This window comes from Pelodiscus sinensis, chromosome 1, assembly GCF_049634645.1.
Source record: "Pelodiscus sinensis isolate JC-2024 chromosome 1, ASM4963464v1, whole genome shotgun sequence".
NCBI classification, from domain to species: Eukaryota; Metazoa; Chordata; order Testudines; family Trionychidae; genus Pelodiscus; species Pelodiscus sinensis.
This window is the reverse complement of record NC_134711.1, coordinates 92113351-92133744: the sequence shown is the minus strand read 5'-3', so window position 1 is coordinate 92133744 and position 20394 is coordinate 92113351. Positions and strand designations below refer to the sequence as shown.

The 20394-nt window shown below is 48.2% G+C and overlaps 1 protein-coding gene across 1 annotated transcript; it reads right to left on the bottom strand.

The window, feature by feature from the left end:
- Positions 1 to 2802: 2802 nt before the first annotated feature.
- Positions 2803 to 15867, bottom strand: SOX10 (SRY-box transcription factor 10). Its single transcript, XM_006118939.4, has 4 exons — positions 15679 to 15867; positions 14234 to 14693; positions 5740 to 6005; positions 2803 to 5262 (listed from the first exon to the last, which is right to left on the bottom strand). Exons 2-4 carry the CDS (start codon positions 14641 to 14643, stop codon positions 4547 to 4549), a joined length of 1392 nt encoding a protein of 463 aa, XP_006119001.1. The 5' UTR covers positions 14644 to 14693; positions 15679 to 15867; the 3' UTR covers positions 2803 to 4546.
- Positions 15868 to 20394: the final 4527 nt, after the last annotated feature.

Below are 20394 nucleotides of genomic sequence, written 5' to 3'. Positions count from 1 at the left end.
GGCTCAGTGAGCAGTGTGAGGTGCCTTTCCGTCAGTGCTTCTGCCTCAGAAGCCCTATGCCTATAAGCTACTGTAAAGATGGAGGGGAGCAGCTCGTCCCCCTGTTTAGTTGCTCCTTGTCATATTAAATCTTTGCTCTATAAAAATGATCCTGCAGCTGTCTAGCTTTCCCTTGAAACAATTACCAGACCTCTGCCCACACCCCTTTTTACAACAGCCAGGGGTTGGAGTGGAGGAGACACCTTCAGTGCCTTCTAGTAGACAGCAGGGCCTTTGTGCCCTGGAGCAGGTTGCCGTGGAAACCCCCAATTTCCTCTGATCAAGGCTGGCTCTGGGGGCTTCTCAGGAGTATCGTAGAGCGGTTCTCATCAAATCCCCCATTGTTTCCCCACTCCTGCCCCCCACTTCTTATCAATCACCAGGATCCCCTTTCAGTGGCAATGCCCCTGCAGGAAGCACAGTTGCCGACCTGAATCGCCACCAACTGAGAACCTGTTCAACAACTAGGCGGAGTCTGTGCTTCTACTACATACACAGTTGTCCCCTCTCCCCATAAGTCTACAAATGCCATTAACAGTTTGAAGTTTTTTTAAACAGTCTCACTGGTTTAGGTGACCTTGTCCTTTAAGACAGCAGGAATTACGTTAACTTTCACTGTTGACGTGGTCACGGGGAGGAGCACAAATAGGGGCCCACTTCTCTGCTGCTAAGAGACACTGTTTCTTCATGGTAAAGTCCTCATGGGCCTAAAGACTGCTGCTGGCTCTAGATTTTGCTCTGAAGCCTTTGTGTGCAAGGACTTCAGCTCTAGAAGCGAAAAAGGCAACAGGAGGGTAAAACAGCGAGTGCCTCTCGTTGGGGCTGATTGTGTTATTAAAAATTGCCCTTGAGTTTAAAAAAACTAAACTACCTCCACCCTTTAGTTGTGAATGCTGCCCTCTGCTGTAGGAGTGTACCAGAAGCACAGGAGCTGCCTTGCGCTAGGATAGCATTTTAGAGCCTTTGCTCTTACAGCTAGTTAAGCTTTGTAAAATATATACACGCACACACTGCTTGGGAGTGTGTGCCCGCCCTTTGCTTGGGAGTTTATATCTTCTTGCCTATAGAATTATTATGTCCCTACAGTATACCAACTCCTTTATAGTATTCATGTAATCACTTAACAATTATACCAGTGCCAATTATCTCCCTTGTGTGGGGGGGGAGGGGACATGAGATGTAAATAAGGTGATGGCATCTGAGGCAAGTTTAAAAGAACTGAATAGGTCATTGGCCAAATGAGGTAAAGCGGGGAGCATACCCAGCTGCATTTAGGGGAAGGGTGTAAACTCCCAAGAGGCCACATATTTGCTGTCCATGCCATCCTTGCCAAGAATAGGTTAATCCACTGAGCGATGGCCTTCAGCCCTCTTCCCCCACCCCTCCATGGAATCCTTTAATCACGTTGGCGCGGTGAAATTTCAGTCATGAACGGTGCCTTTGTGCAATCGTTTTGGCGTCCGCAGTGGAGCGCAGGGGTCGTTTTCTCAGCCCTTTTTTTTTAAATGGCTTCTTTGTTTCATACCCGCCTTCTCCCTCCACCCCACCCCCCAGCATTGCATCTGTATCAGATACGATTAAAGGGATAGCAAAGGACTGGGCAAGCTCCTGCTAGGCTGCAAGGGGAGTGTTTAACCCTTTCATTCCCAGTGCAGCGCTATCGGTGAGATTGTTCTGGCTCCTGTGTCAGGTGTGGGTAGTAGCATAGTTGATAGTAGCCTTCCCCACTAGATGCTGATCAGGTGACAATCTCAGCCCCTTCCTTAAACTGGAGGTATGGGAAGAAATTTTTGTCATGTGAGTAGGAATTTTCTTTTTCCACTCCTCACCTACCCTTCACTTCCTGTGCTTAGCCCCTCCCCCAACCTCTTCCTCCCCACAGTCATGAGCTGTCCAGCAATACCATTGGTCATCTGCAGACCCTTGCCCTGGTCCGTGGTTTATATTGAGATTTCCCTGCTTTCCCCCTTTTAAAGACTTTGCCCGTGTTCCCTAGACTGAACAGAGTAGTTTATGAATTTAGGTCTGAGTCATTTCACTGATGGTGCTTGCGTGCTGCACACTTCTGGGGCACCTGAACTGAGGGGAACTCATAGATGAGCTTTTCCTAAGACTCCCATTAACTTCAATGTGCTTTGGCTCTGGTCTGTATTTCCAAACACATACATGCCCTAGTCACCCACTGTGCACTTTTCATACACAAACACACTGAACCAGTCTCATGGCTCTGCTCAGGAAATCTTGGATCTTTCTAGCTCCCAGGGTTCCCTTTTCTAGTTGTGCATCCCCTGGTTCTGTCTGGCTACCACTGCCTTTAGGAGACTATTCTGAAGTGGGTTGGGGTCTGTCATGTGTTATGCTCATTGAGGGAAGTCCATTGGTGTTCATGTGTGCAGGATCCATGTAGGTTGGCACTAGACTCTTCTTAGTAGGTACCAAATGTAATTTGTAGGTCAGATGAGGTTGATCATATTTTCATGAATATGTTTGGGAAGATAGGGTTTCTGGCAGGAAAGTATCATGATCTATTGCTTGGAGATGAGTCTCAAGATCAGGAGAAGAGAAACAAGGGGCTCCTGGTCCAGGCAACACTATTAAAACTCACTGACATCATCCTTTCAGTGATGGGCATAGAAGAAATGTGTGTACACACACACGGGGTCTGTGTGATGTAGACACACCCCACCCTCTTACTGAGGAGAAGGACAAGATGAGGCTGAAAAAGTAAAAAATATTAAAATTTAAAAAATAGACGCACACAAATGAAACCTTTAAGTTTATTATTCAATACATTTAATGCAGAGTTAATGATGCTAGAACAGCATATTTTGGGGACAGGGAGAGGGGCTTCTTGGGAGGGGAAAGTGTAATGGAATAAATAAGGGGAGGGGGCAGCACTGGGTTACATGCATACAGAGGAGCAAACATACTACATGTTCTTTTCAAACATGACAGAGAAGGAGTCAGCCAAAGTTAAGGGTGGAGAGAAGGGTGTATAAAGGTCATCCTGAGCAGTCTCAGTAGGAGAAGAGCACTGGAAGTGAGGATCACAGGCTATGCTTAAGTCAGTCCGTCCCATCTTCTCAGACCTACATATCAGCTGGGTATTCCATGGTGTGTTTTGGTGGCCCATTGGAGGGCATGATCTTCTCCCACCTTGAGTTATGACATCCTTCATGACAGCATGCTCTCTGGCACTGTGAAACCATGCTAGTCCTGAAGTTGTGGAATGAACAAGCACACCACCTGAGAGGGGCGAATGAAGATGAGGACAAGAATGGGGGGAACCAGCCTGACCACTGGGGACGGTTGCTTCCAGTTTGAAACCCAAAAGGGAAGGCAAGTTCATTATCTTTTTTACATGGACCAATTGTCTTTAATGCTCATCCAGCACTGAGTGCTTTCCTCACAATTGGTGCCACAACTTCCTCTTCTTGATGAGGGTAGGACTGTTGGAAAACTGGAACAAGCCATGAAGAGGCAGCAGGGGATGTGTTCTTTAGTTCATCTCTGCTTGGGGGCCCAACCTTGCAAGTATAAGTTGATTATTTTAGCAAACTGTGTTTGGGCAAGTGGGAGTCATGCTGATGCTTTTGGTTGCCACAGTATCTTCAGCTACTCTTCCCTCACATCCCATGCACGCACACACATACGGTCAGAAGGGCCGGCATTGCCCTGGCAGTGTATCTTTTGGAATATTAGAGGATAGGTGGAAGGATTTAGAAGGGAACAGGACATGTTTCCTAGTCATACAAAATAATCATAAGAAAGTAGGTTTCCCTCCCTGTTGCCTCTAGGGTCCATGATGTTGCTCCCACACATGTATATTGTGACATGAATAATGCTAGAACCATTGATGTGGTTCATAAGTCCACTGTAGTCAAGTCTTCAGATTACCATACAATAAAGTGAGGGTGGATTGAGGGGAGGATAGGATGCGGATGTGGAAGTCAATAGGAAAGCAAGCATAGGGATCAAGATTCATGCATGCGTGAATCTTAGGAACATTGCAGAGCACAGGGAAGTTGACTGTACTGCCCTACCTCTCCTCCCACAGCATGTCCACCATGGTACTCAGCCAGCTACTCTTCACCCACAAGTGACAATGAGTTGGCCATGTGGCCTATCCAAAATACTTGCTAAATCACTGAAGCAGTTGGAGGGCAGTTAAGGTTGGGGGTTATCTCTTATGTTACAGTCCAAGGTGTGCACAATGAAACCCACTGTGACCAGTCACTCCATGCCTAGAATCATCCTCATCTAGAAGGCCAAAAGGGTTGTGCAAGTCAATTAGGTTGGCATACATTGAATTGGGAGGGGCAAAGGAGTAAAACCTTCCTCTAGGCGGTGAGCCAGCGATAACCGGGGTCAAGATAGACATGTCTGGATACTCAGTGGGTTCTGATGGCTGGGTTACACTGAATGACCTCGGAGTTTGCAGACCCTTCTGCCTGTGCTGATTCTTTAGAGCCTTTCGGTTGCTGCTTTGGTCATTGTTCCCCATTTCCTATGGCCTGGAGAGAGTTGTATACACAGGCTGTTCCCAATGTGTGGGACTGTGGGACTGTGGCACAGAGGGTGCAGGGTCAGAGATGGCAGTGTATAGGGGACGTTGCGAGGGTCCCATATACGAGAAGGCAGAGTAGAGGCCAGAGGCTTGGCTGGAGTGGCTATAGTAGGGTCCTGAGGGCTGGTGGTCGGGGTAGTCAAACTGGGGCCTGGAGATGGAGGGGAAAGCCGAGCCATAGTGGGGCAGGCTCAGGGACGTGTACGCTATCTGGGAAGTGGAAGGCTGATCAGTGTAATGGCCTCCAGGGGCAGAACCTTCTGTTTTCACCTGTGCTTTGGAGTCCACCACTGATGATGTACCAGCAGACAAGGAGACTCCATGCTGCTTGGAGATCCAGGCAGAGTGTCCACTGGCTGCAGCCAGGGCACTCCCAAGGCCGTAGCCAGCGGCCGCTGCTGCTGCATAGCCCCCAACGTGGCCCGGATGGCCAGCGTGTCCATTGGGTGGCAGGTACTGGTCGAATTCATTGACGTCAAAGGTCTCCATGTTGGACATCACTTCATGGCTGATCTCTCCAATATCCACGTTGCCAAAGTCAATGTGAGGCTTGCCACCTTCTCCAAGGGAGCGCCCTTCCCGCTTGGAGTCAGCTTTGCCTGCCTGGAGTTCTGTCTTTGGAGTTGTTGGTGGAGTGGGGGGTCCATGGCTCTGACCTGTGAATTGAAAACCATTTGGAAGGAAAGAGAAAGCAAATCTGTTACCAATTCATAGTAGAGCCCTGGCTCATAAGGCAATAAAACAGCTCAGCCCAGCTGTAGGCAGCAACTCTGCACCTCCTACTGCGCAGAGCCGGTACTGCCAGACATCCCTGGGAACCTCATTACAGAGGGACAAGAAGGGAGGAGGTGGCCAGCCATGACCAAAATGGCAACTGTGCATATGAACCCTGTGGGGGATGATTTCCCACCCTGTCTAAAGAGATGGAAACACCTATGCTCTCCAGGTGTCCCCAATGCTGGTGGCAGCACCAAGCATGTAGGGGTCATGTCCAACTACTGTGTCCAACCAGGGGGAAAGGATTCAGCTTACAAGTTGGTGCCCTAAGACTTCAGAGAGTCCTCCATTCTCCAGCTGGACTGGAGGACTCTTCTTGGAGGAGGATGAGCTGCTGGTGCAGACATGGAACTAACCTGAGGTGTGCTCGGGGTGCCCGTCAGACATGGGGGATCCTTCCCCAGGATGTCTGTGATCCAAGTGGGCGCTTTTATAATGGGCCTGGATAGCTGCAGCCCCGCCTGCTTCTCCCTCGGCTTGGCCCTCACCCTCGCCCTGGGAGGCCTTGCCATTTTTCCGCCGGCGCGGCTGATACTTGTAATCGGGATGGTCCTTCTTGTGCTGCATCCTCAGCCGCTCTGCCTCTTCGATGAAGGGCCGCTTGTCACTTTCATTCAATAATCTACAGAGAAAGAAGAGATGGGCACAGGGGTGTTGAAATCCTACAGCAAAGTATCATGGGCACCAAAGAGCCACCCCATTTAGGACACTGACAAGCTGTCATAGAGATGGTAGAGAAGTATTTAAATAGAGTCTTCAAAAGCTTCACCCTCTTTTTTATTGTTACTAATTAACTGTGCTCAATGCTGCCCAGACCCAGAGAGTAAGCTAGACTGTGAGGATCTGTCGGAAAATACGATCCGCATTTTTCATATCTTTTTCCAATACTTTTGTCAGAAGAGGCTTTTCCGAAATTTGGCCCATCTACACTGGGCCAAATTTCGGAAAAAAACCCTCTTTCAAAAGCCCCCTTCTTCCTTGTGGAATGAGGAATACAGGGGCTTCCGAAAGAGCAAGTTTGCTCTTCCACAAAAAAAGCGAAAGAGCAAACACGTTCTCTGTAGATTGCAGAGTTTTTTGGGATACCTCCAGTATCCCAAAAACCCCCCGCAGTCTGGCTGTACCCAGAGGAATACATGGTCACTCCCCCAAATGGATTACCATCTATAACCCGTATAAATTCACCTCCTCCCATTCCATGTTTGTACTTGCCTTAGGGGACAAAGTAATAATGCTGTGATGACTGAAATCAGTGCACGGCTTTATAATTACCAGACAGACTGGACTAAAAGGACTTGCTCCAGATGTGAAAATTGTGATTATTGCTTGAATTATGGAAGGGTGGCAAATCTTTGTTACCCATAATGCTCTTTGTCACTGATCTCTAGCTCTCTCAAATCAACCTGCCTAGGTCACCTTCGCTTCAGGGTGTCTGTGTCCTGTTCTAACCTTCCATCCTTTGCCATTGTATAGGTTTTGTTCTGTCACCTTGAGTGTGAGTTCTCACTGGGCACAGAATGGCATTTCCCAGCAGTGGCTGCGCTGCTGGGTTCGGCCCCTTAAAGAACTCTGTGGTCCCCTAGGAGCAAGTTAGAAAAGATTCTGGAGGAAAACACGTTTGCTTTGCGTCTGCTGTGAGAATTCCTGATCTCACCGCTGCCATTTTCCATCCCGGATGTGGCTGACATGGTTCCTATGATAAGGATCTGAGAGTTGCAAATGCTGAGTCACAGCCAGGGTCGGGCCCTTAGTTTGGAAATCACCTAGATACCATGGTGCAGGGCAATGTAAAATAGGTTAAATTTGATCCTGTGGTGAAAGGCTCTATGGAAATGTAAAATCATTCTTCATACACCTATCAGAGCTATGGCTGCTCCAGTCAAAACACAATTACTGAGAAATTTATAAAATAGCACCACTGTGGATGGTGTTAGAAGAGATGAGACCCGTTTGATTAGTCATTTTCTTTTAATTTTGAAAATCTTTGGTTTAATTTTTATATCCTTTTCCTCCTTTTCATGGGGCTTCCAAAGCAATCTAGTTTCAGTCAGAATCCAGAACATGGAAAAAGGGGCAAGGTTGTTTTTATGGGTATTGCAACCTAGCTAAAACTGCGAGGCCGCAGAAATCTCAAAAGCAAAAACTTGTTCCTTTGTGAGATTTCCAGCCCTGATTTTTCTAGCTCAAAGTGAGTGGAGAAAGCTTTGGGCCATATTCAGCCAAATGTTGGAGAGGATTCTCTGAACCCCACTGAAGCTTTAGAGGCTCATCTTTTGTTAATTCCACAGATTAGATTTAACCCTTTGCAAAGCAGAAGATCAAAAAGCGTGAATCTGCCTTAGAAATTTAGGAGAATCAGCACATGGGGCTTGAGGGGCCTGCTGATAAAAAAAAGATGAGGAAAATCAATAGGATTACAAACAGATACTGACTGGCATCAAAGAACCTCAATTTTTCTCTTTATGTCCCCCCAGACAATGGCCAGAGGGTGTGATCTGGTTGGAGCCTCTTAAGGTGCTGACCTGGGTTCACACCAGGCAGCTCTGAGAAGGTCACAGCCGCACATTGCATTCCACTACTGCCTTAATCCAGGAGATTAAACAACTGAGCTGCCATGAGTCCGACACCAGGTTTCCTGTCTCCCTCCCGTCTCCATACACCATGCTCTCACATCCCAAAGAGGTCTAATCCCCTATCCGGCAGTGCTCCACACACAGCCTTCCATCACATGTAAGGGACATGCATATCCACACCCTAGGGAGACACCTGCATCAGGAGTTAACCATGTCCCTACATCTCCAGACTTCAGTGGCTTTGGAGGGGAAGCAAAAGACCAGCTGTGGGAATGGAACCAAGCTTTGTACCCTGACAGCACAAAGTGCTAACCATGAAGGAACAAGGCCCAGGCTCCTCAGCGACCCTAGCCACTGCTGTTGCACAGGAAACAAGACACCAAGACTGGGAACAGAACCCACATCACATGAGCCTAGCCTCTCAGTCTCTACTGCTTCCAAAGTGGGAGAAGCCATTACCCTTCACAGCCAGCCTGTGTATGGGGGAGGTACCAAGCATATAGGGCTACTGAAGCAGAACTGCCAAAGGAAACCTGCAATGGAGAGAGAAGTGGAGACCTCCGCATTCATCTCACTGATGACCTAATCCCCTACCCGGCTCTAGGAACTCTAGGGGATGAACCTTAGGAACTCTAGGGGATGAATCTGGGTTCACTGAGATGTGCAAGCCCTCCCCCTCTTCCTGTTGCCAGCATCCTGTGCCCTGCAGACAGCAGGATCACACACAGTCCATTCTCCCCATCTTCCTCTTCTCTCTCCCAGTCTCTGCTCCCTCCTCCCTCCCTGGGATCAGAGCTCAAATCGGCTTTAACAAAGTGAAACCGGTGTGAGCAGGCAGAGGCCAGGAGATTTGGGGGATTTAGATTTCACTTGTTTCCTGCCCCTGCATCCCCTAGTTTACAATGCCGTGGAATCTTGCAGAGACACAGAAGGCTGGGAATGGATCGCATAGCAAAGTCCACAGACTTAAGTGGCCCTGAGCCCCCTCCTCTCAGTGGAGAATGCTCAGTACAGAACTCATTTTAACACCCCTGTTTTGGTGGGAACAGAGAGATGAAAACTGCTTCCCTCTTTTGTTCTCTCCTTCACCACCATATCTCCACTTGCATGGGGCATTGTGCTGAATGCAAGCTCAGCTTCTTGCATGCTGGGCGACAGGAGCAGCCTGATGCATGGCCTTTCCCCATCACCCACTAGCGGCAGCTGCAGATGAGTCAGAGCGGCATAAGGGTCTCAGGCACGCCAAGCTGATGGAGCACATGTATGGGTGAGGGAAGGATTGAACAGGAGCTTAAAACATTGGATGGGGGGAGATCTCACACCCACAGAGGCCCCAATCTTCCAGGTATAGCTCGGCTCCCTGGGCCCACTGCCTAGCTAAAGTAGAGAAAGTTCCTGCTGCTGTCCAGATACAAAGAGCCCTTCACCCTGTAGTCAGCTCTTTACTGCCCCATTCGACTTGTGTCTCGTTTGTTTCCGGCCCCTGAAATGTGTTTCAGGACATTTGGACTAGTGTTTGTGTTGACCTTTTCAACAGTCCTTGCGTCCTACTCCCGTTGAGAACTGTCCCCTGCCCTGGAAGGAGCAGGAAGTGCCCCACCCAAGTGAGGAAAGCAGCCAAGGGAAGCCTTTGGGAAGGACATGTGAGGAAGCCTCCTTCTCCCTGCATCCTTAGGTAATTGTGTATCCTCGGGGTAGGAGGTCAGTCCTTCCTGTGATACTGTCCTGGCTACTGCTGGACAGGGGAATAGCTTCCCTCTGCATACCACCCATGGCAGATTCAGAACAATCAATGGATGTCTAAAGCCAGCTGTATCCATGAGAGAGCCATCACCCCACTGCCAGTATCACACATACATGTGCCAGTTATGCTGCAGAGGTTAATAGATTCTCATGGCCCTGCTGAGGCATGAACACCCACTGCTCTAGGCTGGGTCATCACCTTGCTAATGAAATTGGGCATTCAGGTCTGAGTTGAGAAAGGAAATCTTCATTTGGGGCCCCAGGGGATTCTGTACCCAGGCTAACACCCCTTCTGCCACTGTGCAGCTTTGTGCTGAAGTGTATCACTTTCCCAGCATGTTCCTAGGACTCCCACAGCTGTTCTGATGCACCTCTCTCCTGGCCTGCTCCATGCTCTGTTATCCTAATCTTGACCCTGTCCAACTCAGCCAGTGTGTCTTACTCCTGTCTTGAAGCAGTACCCATCCCATCATTCGGTTGATCAGTGATTTCCTCCCTGATCACCATGCACTGGCTGGAATCTGGTCCCTCAAGTGGTGCACCACTGTCATCAGCATCCTGTTTGCCTTTGCCTGACCAGCAGCTGCAAAAGCCTACATTCTCCCACATTGTCCTGGCAGTTTGTCTTTGTTGTTCCCCAAGGGGCGAGGCTCCTGAGTCTAACCCGCTTAGAAACAGATGAATTGGTGTGGCTGGGTGGGGCAGTCCCAACACCCCGCACGACCTCCCAAAAGAATGTTTGCCTACATAACACTGATACTGTCTGGCACAGCCATTTGCCTCCATGGCTCCCTCTGTCTCCCTATTTGCCTCCCTCCATCTCCTGTAGAATGGCATGTTTCTTATCCCAGCCCTTGGTCTGACCTCAGCAGCACACTGTCCTCATGAGCAAATGTGGCAGCTCTCCTTCATTCAAAGATCATTCACATAGAGCTAGACAAGGGGCTAGATTCCATTTTGTAGAGAGGATCATGTTGGATGGGACCCAGAGGTTGTTTCTCAATCTACTGGACTCCTTCCAAGAAGACACACAGGACTTTTAACTATCCCATAGGCAACATGTCCTTCCCCACCCACCAAAGATGGGCAGAAACAAACTCGGTTTAATGTTGATTTCAATTGATTTCTCTCTTTCCCTACTCACTAACAGTAGATTTTTCTCTGTCTTCCTGCCTTGGTATTTCTAATGCTCCTATTACCATAACATCTAGGCACTGACATAAAACCCACCTACGTGGAAGCCCAAATTTTTCAAAAGTGACTGGTGATTTTGGATGCTCAACATGACACCTGACAGGTTCTGGTTTTCAGACAATCAGGCCTCTCTTCAGGCATCTCAAGTTAGGTACCCAAAATGGCTAGTCAATTTTAAAAGTCTGGCTCATGCTACATATTGTGGAGTTTCTAAAGGGAGGAAACTGACACCAGAAAATTGTCTGGAGTTCTATTGAAGATCATAAGGGCTCTGATAGTGTAGTACATTTCCTATGGGACAGTCACACTTTTGGGTGACTCCCTCTGGCTTTTATGGTTCACTTTATTTTCCCACACCCAATGATGCCAACAAAGGCAGTGTGGATGCCGATCCTGTCTATACATGCACAGCTCCAACTTGCTCTGCTGCATTGCCCAACACAGACTGGTAAGAATATTTCTGAAAGCAGCAGGCTCCCTGCCAGTCCATTAGCAAAAACAACCCAAATAGCAGATATGTGGGGGTGTGGGGAGACTTTTCCAATCTAAAAAATGCCACAGTATTTGACAGTGACAGTCTGAGGGTCTGATCCTGCAAGCTACTCTGCACAACAGACCCCCTGCATCCACACAGTACCCCATTGACTTCAGCAGGGTTACGTGTGGGCTCTGCAGTCTGCCTGCAGGATCAGGAACACTACAGCTCTCAATAGTGTTAGGTCTCTCAATGCAGCACTGGTGGGGAGGGGACAGTCACGTACAATGCTGTCATGTATCTGCACAGTAGAGCACCCTGGTCTCTTTGGGCTGTTACCCAAGCATTTAAGAGCTCATATATGGCAGTCTTCTCACTTCAGGCCAGAACTGTCATATAATGCTTAAGAAGCCATTGCTACAAAATACAGCACTATCTTTGGAACAGTACAGGAGCGTTATTTTAATAATACTTTGGAAAATTAAAATGAGGGTCTTGCTTCTCCAGTAGAATAAAATGTTGAGGTGGTGGTGGGATGAGAAATCAGGAGGAAAACCAAAGGAATGGGTAGGAACGAAGTGTACAAGAGGTAATTGTTAGTAAAGGGCAGCCCAGTGACAGTGTAAGGAGAGAGGCAAATGGACAGCACATCAACTGCTTTCCAAAGTGGGAGAGAGTAAATGAGAGCCAGGATATATGCTCGGCACAGTCACTTTCCTACCGGAAAGGAGGCAACAGGGATGATTAGTGCAATGCAAATTAACTGGGATCATCATTCTGCATGGTATCCAAAGATGAGCATGAGATTGGAGAAATCATGGAAAAGGCAGAGGGAGATGGAAATGGGAAGGGTTAAAAACACCCAGGCATGGGAATCAGATTTGAGGCCCACCACAATTCCCTGCTGTCATTCTCCAAGGGAATCATATTGCTTGAGTTCCATGAAAGGCAGAGGGGTTTGGATAAACTTCTTGATGTGCTCAAGGGAGAAGCCAATGCCCAGGGGCTTAATGCTCCCACACAGGTGGAGCTGATGGACATCAGTGTGAGAATTGAGCCACAAGTGGCAATGGGATGGTCATGAGTTTGCTTCTATTCTGGAGAAATGTCTGGTCTCGCTGCTGCTGTTCTCAGGAGACATCTCCTGCCCCATTCAGCAGGTGAGCATCTCCTGTCAAGGGCAGTGCCAGGGAAGGGCAGGGTATGAAAGGGGGCCTATTCTATCTCTGTGGAATTCCAGGGCCATTCACATGAAGCTGATGGGGTCTTGATTTGGGATGGGAGGCACCAGGCAGAGAAATGATGGTGAGGGACGGGATGTATCTTGGACAATCGTGGTGAGAGTGGGGTGTTTATAATCATTTGCTGGAGTCATTCATGGAAACCATCATGCCTTGTGTCACATGAGTGATATGTGGTCCCTCCAGCCTCATCTCTTGGCAGAACCTATCAGTCCCAGAGGGGATGACTTAAGTAAGGATCCTGGGGGCAGGGAGGACAGGGAAAGGACCCACAATTAAAATGGCTTTCACAAACTGAAGGGTAGTGTGGGTACAAGGGATGAGCATGTAAGTGTGTAAAGTGCGAGTGGGAAGCTTGTGTCAGCCTGTGCCAACTCGCTACAGGAATGGCTACTGAGTTACTGTTATTCCTTATTTACTGCATGCCACAGGCCTGCACACAGGGGCAGAGTTGCAGCCCCTTCAGTCTGATAAGACACAAACAGTAATGTTCAGCCATAAAAAGCTGTGAATGGCAAGGCATACTCAGTACATCGGTGGGAGTCTTTTTCTAACTGCCCCTTCTCTCCACCATCCCTCACTGTTCTCTAGTTTTCACCACTTTCTGCTGGGATAGCCCATTCCTGCCCCTCTTGTGCAATCCATGTGTTGCTAATTTTAAATTGACATCTTGGCGGAATCTAGAACCAGCAGCTAGCTGAGTCTGTGAGTGGCTATCAGAGAAAGCATTCTTTGGGTGGGATGTGTGGTTGGGTATCACTGCCTGGCTACTTTGCTCTCTCTTGACTTTGTCATAAACAAGAGTCCAACCCACTAGATAGCGCTCTGGGTGTTAAGACCTTCCAGTCTGTTATCTCCAGGTAGCGTAAGTCAAAATAGCTTATTTTGAATTTGGGCGTGTCTACATAGCGCTTATTTCGAAATAGAACACTCTTCCACCGACTTCTCTTACTCCTACCATGAGGTTTACAGAAGTCGGAGTAAGAAGCCCGTTATTTTGAATTTATTTTGAAATAACGGGCTTGCTGAGTAGACGCACACTACGTTATTTCAGAATAACATCCATTATTCCGAAATAACCCTGCTGTGTAGACATGCCCTCCCAGACCTTGTTCCAATTGCCCTTAGGAAATCATGAGTGTAAAGAGGTTGGAGGGAGTCAGCCTAGTCAATCCTTGTAGACGGTGATTTCTCCTCTCTCTCTCTCTCTCTCTCTCTCTCTCTCTCTCTCTCTCTCTCTCTCTCTCTCTCTCACACACACACACACACACACACACACACACACTCAGGTACCTGAGCCTCAGGAGAGGCCTAGGACTGGAGTCACAAGGGGTTCGACAGGCCAGAATGAGGTATGCTGGGGGAGAGTGGTATAGCCAGGTGGGGGCTGCAGGTCAAGACTGAGCAGCATGGGCAGAGCTTTGCAGAGGAAGCTCGCCAAATAGCTGATGCTAAAAATCATTGCTGGTTCTTTGCTTTCCTGTACTTTTCCCTTACCCCTGTGATCTTCCCCCGTGTTGGGAATTTAATAGATGCCCTTTTAATCTCATTCTGTTCCCAGCATTCACCTTGACATGCAGCCTCTCTCTGATTGCATTTGCCCTCACCCTTCTGCCCTCCTTACCTCCAGAGCTTCCCGAGAGTCTTACTGAGCTCTGCATTGTGGAGGTGAGGATACTGGTCAGCCAGTTTCCGGCGGGCAGCCTGTGCCCACACCATGAAGGCATTCATGGGCCGTTTGACGTGGGGTTTGCTTTTGTTGCTCCCATTGACCCGCACAGGCATGGGCACCAGGGTCCAGTCGTAACCACTCAGCACCTGGCTCACTGCCTCCCGGATGCACACGGGGAACTTATCGTCGTCCGTCTCTGAGTCTTGCTGCTCCTTCTTGACCTTTCCCATCTCTCCGCTCCCAGAGCTGGTAAGATGAGAGGTGGTATCTGATGTCATGGAAGGTCCCGGTGAGAGGCAGTGATGTTCTTCAGAACCCACTGGGCTCATTTCTACCTCTGAAAGGTCTTGGTCATCTGTCATTATGTCTTTTGCCCTTGCTCTCTCTCCTGTCTCAATATCCCGTCTTCCCACTGGAAAGGAAAAAAAAAGAAAAAGGAAAAAAAAAAGAAAAACCAAACACCCAAACTAAAAAGATTTGAACCTCTCACAGTACTGGCCACAGGATGGGAACCACTTGATACAAGCAAATCAAAGGCGCTGCCATACGTGCAGCTCACAGGACCCATGAAACCCATGATCGAGTGGGGGCGGGGATCCTGATTAATTGGAAGCTCCCGATCTGTGCTCTTTTCTGGAGTTTAATGTGGGCATATGGAGGTGCCTGCTGCTAGCTGAGCACATTGGTGGCATAGAGTGGAAAAGGAAAGATCAAGGCAAAATACACCCCATTCTCTAAGAATAATCCTCCATAGGGCCCCCCAAAATTTGGCCCTTGGTGATGACACTTTCTATTTAAAACCTATATTGAAAGTCTGACCAGGAACAGAGATGGGGGGGAGGGAGGGGAAACCAGTGGCTTCTGTATTAATAAATCAAAATGAAGAGGTCTCAGAATGGCAGGAGAAAGTTTAGTGAGAATGGCTGAGTTAGAGGCAAATCCCAAGCGCACCCCTGAATTACCGGGTTAGGTAGCTGATGCGGACTGAGAAAGTCTGTGAGTGGAAACGCTAACACTTTATATACAGGTATATATTTCTTTTTAAGCCTCTCTGGCAAAGCCAAGTCTTTAATTTGCCAGTTTCACACATCTCCCCCACCCCATCTCTCTCTCTTGCTCTCTGCGGCCACCACCAAACATCTCTGCCACCATGCACCAGTCTCTCCACCTTAAGAAGGAAATGCTCAAAAAATAAAGTCCCCCCCCAAAAAAAAGTGGATAGAAAAATTTGTCTCCCCTGCTTTAGTAGCAAATGGATCCAATAGGGAGTAGGGTTATTAGCTGCCCGCTCCCCTAGTGAGGCAGGCAAGGATTTTTCCTGTAGAAAAAACTGAAAAAGTAATAGAAGGTAGAAAAAGAGAGTGAGCATGTGAGTGAGTTCAGGTAGGAAAACTTACGTTGGCTGGTCTGCCTGGCAAATCCTGAGAGGGCTGTAATTTGTATCCCAATAGCCCCTCTGTTCTCTCAGAGTGCTGGCAGTGAACAGGAGCCCTGCGTGGAGGAGACTCTCAGACGAGTGCCATTCCTAGAGGGAGACTTGGTTTTTACTAATCCTCTGGCTGGATGTCTCTCTGACTGGCTTGCTGCTTAGCACTGGGGGAGGGAAGGGCAGAAGGTGGAGCTAAGCACTCTTTATAACTGGAATACATTGATTTGATGCAGGCAGGGAGGGAACCTTAACAGCCCCCCCCCCAATCTCCAACTCAGCATATGCATGCTCCTCGCTTTCTTGAGTGCAGGCTTCTCCAGGAACGCTGCAGTCTACTTTTATTTTATTTTTTCCCCCTCCTGGGGAATTAAAATAGGATGTGGTTTATGCCATGGATAGTGAGGGGGTCTGTTCTGTTATCTAAGAAGACTGGGTTTAAGTTCCTTGCCTGGTCTCTCTTGCCCTCAGCCAACAGGTTTTTTTCTAGGGGCCAGGCCTGGTGACCTAGGAGTTAGCATGGAGTGGTAGGTTCTAGTCACAGCTGCCCAAGGACCAGCAGGACCTGTGTGCACTGCAGAGGACAGGTCTGGTATAATGTGGGTTATTGCTGTCCTATAAAGGAGGCCCAGATTCAAAATGCTCACTCCTGGTTTTTTATTCTATAAGGCTAGTGAGGGCTGGGAATAACCCAGGAGCTTCCTGGGGGTGATGTGTTCTAGATACATGACAAGGTTTGGGGGATTAATACTTTGTGACCATGCAGAAGACATGGGTTTGACTCCCTCACTTGTGCTCCTTTGCCCCTAAGATGGGACTGACCCAGCACTTACATGCCAATACGGTGTTAGGAGTGTTTTGTGGCAGACACCCCAGGTTCTGGTCACATAGGAAGCAGGACTGGACCACTTCTATGACTTGTCAACACAAGGATGGTGGTGAGGAAGGGGGATTCTCAGGAGTTGCAGAAAGAACTCTCTGACTCTCATTATCTGACCCTCCCCGCTCCCCCACGTGTGCATTGGATCACATAAGATATACATGGTAGCGTGGATTAGTATATTTTCCATTACACATTTTGTTTTCTCTCCTATTAACCTCCCAGAATACTTTGTTCTTTGGATTCCTAATATCACTTTCTGTCTCACCCATGTGGCTGAAAACCCAGTGACGTATCCATTCAGGATTCCCTCTGCAAAGATTTCAAGACTTGGAACCAGCCTTTCCATACCGTCTGGTGGTACCAACCAGCCCAGCCCAGAACGTTAGGCATGGAGTCTGAATAGTGTGTCAGCGTGGACGTGTTTCAGTGCTGGGCCAGGAATTACAGTGTGAAGAAAGGCCGAGTTGTGGTGAGACATGGACAGAATTCCATCAAAGGAGTTCTAAGGACATTATGAACCTCCGGAGCAGAGCTTGGCTCACTAGAAGACCCAGTGATGGAATGACTGAGTAAATAATGGCCACACGAAGAGACAGGGAAATAATACCACTGACAGGTGGTGAGCATTTGAGCTACAATATCCAACGTGGTGAGGGCCAGAACCAGAGTGGCACCAAGGACAGCTGCTTTAGAGCCCAAAGAAGAAGTCTATGTTGAAAGCTTAATGAAGCCAGGTTCACTGACAGCAAGTACTTGGCATGTGTGTAGTATTCAGATACTCCAAAGGGCAGCTCTCTGGGTGGGGTGTGGCACCAAATAACTCCCCACCAGGAGGCTGATTTTAACTCTTTCTCTCTCCTCTCCTCCACTACTGTTTGTCTGTCTGTGTGAAAAAAGCCCAAGCCAAGAATCTGGTGATTCTCTCCTACCTAAGTAACACGAGGACTTATGGCACCTTTCCTAGTACTGTCCCATCTTCTCTGGGAAGGTGAGGTGTGTAAGCCCCCCTTCCCCTCATATACACACTTCCCAGTTGAGATCCCAGGGGAGAAATCTCAGGCCCTGATTCCTAGATTAAAATGGTGCAGGTGCTGGTGAGGCGAGACCCAGGCATTTTCACACGGGTGCGCTCCCCTATTGGCAAGACACTCTACATGTGTATTCCCTGCAGACATTCTGGTGGGCTGTGAGGAGAAGTCCCATTGGTCTTACAAGAATTTTTTGGCATTTTTATCTTCTCTTCATTGGGATTTTCATGACCTGCTAAAACTGCCCCACTAAAGGAAAAAGAACCGGGGCAGGTGGCCTCTTCCCAAGAGCAATAATAATCATCAAGGCACCCTAGGTGCAGTGTTGCTGTATCACACAGACTTTGCTGAACTGAGCACCTCTTCTTTAGTCAGTATGGTTCATCATTAGGCTGACAAGAGCCTGTGTGAGGGATCCAGGAATCTCCATGGAGAAGAGGAACAGCCTGAGGGAGGAGGAGGGGATTGTCTCCTGGTCCCATGGGGAGGTAGCCACGGCTGAGAAACACTGGCCTAATTGTTCCCCTGTCTGCAGTTAATACCAACCTGGGATGGGGGAAGGGCAAAGCAGGATACAATAAGATGGGGCATTTGTTTCCCATCCCTCCAGGTGCAGGATCCTGCTGACCCCAGGAGACAGAGAGAATGGGGAAGAGATTTTTTTTCCCCCCAAGAATGGGATTACAAGGACCTGGTAGCAAAGCTGTAGGGAATAAGGCACTCGAGGATTGAAGCTCCTGCTCTAAGAGAACCCCACTTAAATCTAGGGGAGATGATGGGATTGGAGATCCCACCTCTTCAATGCTTATGTGTCCCTAGGGACTTGCGGGTGGGGAGCACACACTGACCCTTCCCAGTGCTGGGACAAAGAGACCAAATCTTTTGTGTTTTGGTTTTCCTTCACTTCTGCGTTTCAGATTCCCTCTCCCCTCCCCCAAAGTACCTCAAAGACTGGAGAGCAGCACAAGTATTTCAGCCTAATTTCCTGCCCTGCCAACTTTTCCTATTGCATCAAGGCAGCATGGTGGGAAGTATCAGGGTGGCTGAAGGTGTGGCATCATTTCTCTAACTGAGATGAGAGGATGCAGAGTGGGAGAAGACCAGCACCCATCTCTCTGCAAGGAATCATTGTGGGTGACACTTTTTTATCTTCAGATGAACGGGTTTGGCAGCTGCAAGGTGTAATTTCCAACTGGAGCAGAGATAGCCACTCTAACTCTCATTAAGCTATCGTACAAAGAATAGAAGCATAGCTGATACAGTGTGAGTAGCAGGATGGGCTGTCAGCCCCATATATGATACCTTCCGAGACCATACATACCTATTTGATTGACTAGTCCCTCTGACTTCTTACACTGCTGCAGCAACGCTTCTAGTTTTAGCACTCTAGCTTGATCAGAGCTAGCGTGGTTTTCTGTTCAGGATGGAAATGACACTTTTGAGCTCCTGTGTGGACATAGTGTATGGCCAAGACATCTCCTATCACATCTGGTAAATTTCAGCACTGATCTTTGTAAGGATAAGGATCCCCTGGGTTCTGCATAGAGTACCATAGCCAATAGGTACCCGGGCAGCAATCTCTTTAAGGTTTCCATCCCCGTTTCCAAGTTAAATGATGTTTTTTCATTATCTCTGTAAAGCTAAGATTTCTGGGTCTCAAACTTGTTTTAGTCTAGGGATCGTAGCCCAGCCGTTAGTCCACTGGCCTGGGACTCAGGGAACCCTGCTGTGTCACAGACTTCCAGTGTAACCTTGGGTAAGTGACTAAGTTGCTCCATGCCTCAATTTCCCATCTGCAAATGAGGATTATGGCACTTCCATGCCTCACAGAAGTATTGTGTGGATGAATATATTAAGACTGATGCACTCGGATACTATAGTAATAGGGGCCATATTGTTGTTTTTAGCCAAGCATTAAGGATCAAGACTAGAAGAATAGGTGAGCCATCTACAAGTCCAAAAGGAAGGTCTGAAGGCAGGCTCCAGGCTCAGTGGTCTGAGTAGTTACAATGCAGTAGTAAATGGATGAGATACCAAGAGACAAATTCATCCCTGGGACAACTCCATGGTAGTTGAAGTGTCTATCTGGTGGGTGACTAGGACAGGAAGAATAAGAGTTCTATTGGGATGTGACCCATGAAGGAGGAAGAGTGTGTCTGAAGTAGGGGGATGGAAAAGAAGTCTCCTTGCAGCAAGGAGGTGAGGGAAAGAAGAGCAAGAAGTCTGGGGATGCTGTTTCAAAGAAAGCTCTGGGTGCATAAGGGCTGCACTTCTTCTTAACCAACCTCTCCTTCAAGTTCCAGAGCAAGCTTGTGCCATGTGATCATATATGCACCACAAATACCTGAGCTGCTTCACTCCAGCAGCAATCCGGGTAAGTATGACAGCGGCTGTTTTTGTGCCATATCCCTTCTCAGGGGCACAGGACTGGTATTGTCCTGGGACTGCATGGGAAAATGGGAGGAGCTCACAGTGAAATCTTTCCATACAATAAAACAGCGTCAGAGTGGGGGGAACAGACACTGGAAAACACACACACACAATAGCCAAACAATAACGCCAGTGTGCTGAGGGAAAGGGAGACCCATGAATTGGGAGTTTGATAAGGGTTCTCTCTCTCTCTCAACAACCCCTTCAGTTTCCCTCTACACCCCCCTCCTTCCCTTGCCTGCTTTCTTGTTTGGGCTTTTAACAGTGCGCTGTCTTTGTTTGAGATACAGGTGAATGACAATCATGTGATTAACACACACACGCACACACACACACACACACACAA

Bases quoted from the DNA above. Each gene is read 5' to 3' on its own strand.
- SOX10 (XM_006118939.4), bottom strand. From the start codon at position 14,643: ATGACAGATGACCAAGACCTTTCAGAGGTAGAAATGAGCCCAGTGGGT. The intron at 6,006-14,233 runs GTAAGGAGGGCA...CTTTCTCTGTAG, and splicing joins ACTCTCGGGAAGCTCTGGAG to ATTATTGAATGAAAGTGACA. The intron at 5,263-5,739 runs GTTAGTTCCATG...TTCAATTCACAG, and splicing joins GCACCCCGAGCACACCTCAG to GTCAGAGCCATGGACCCCCC.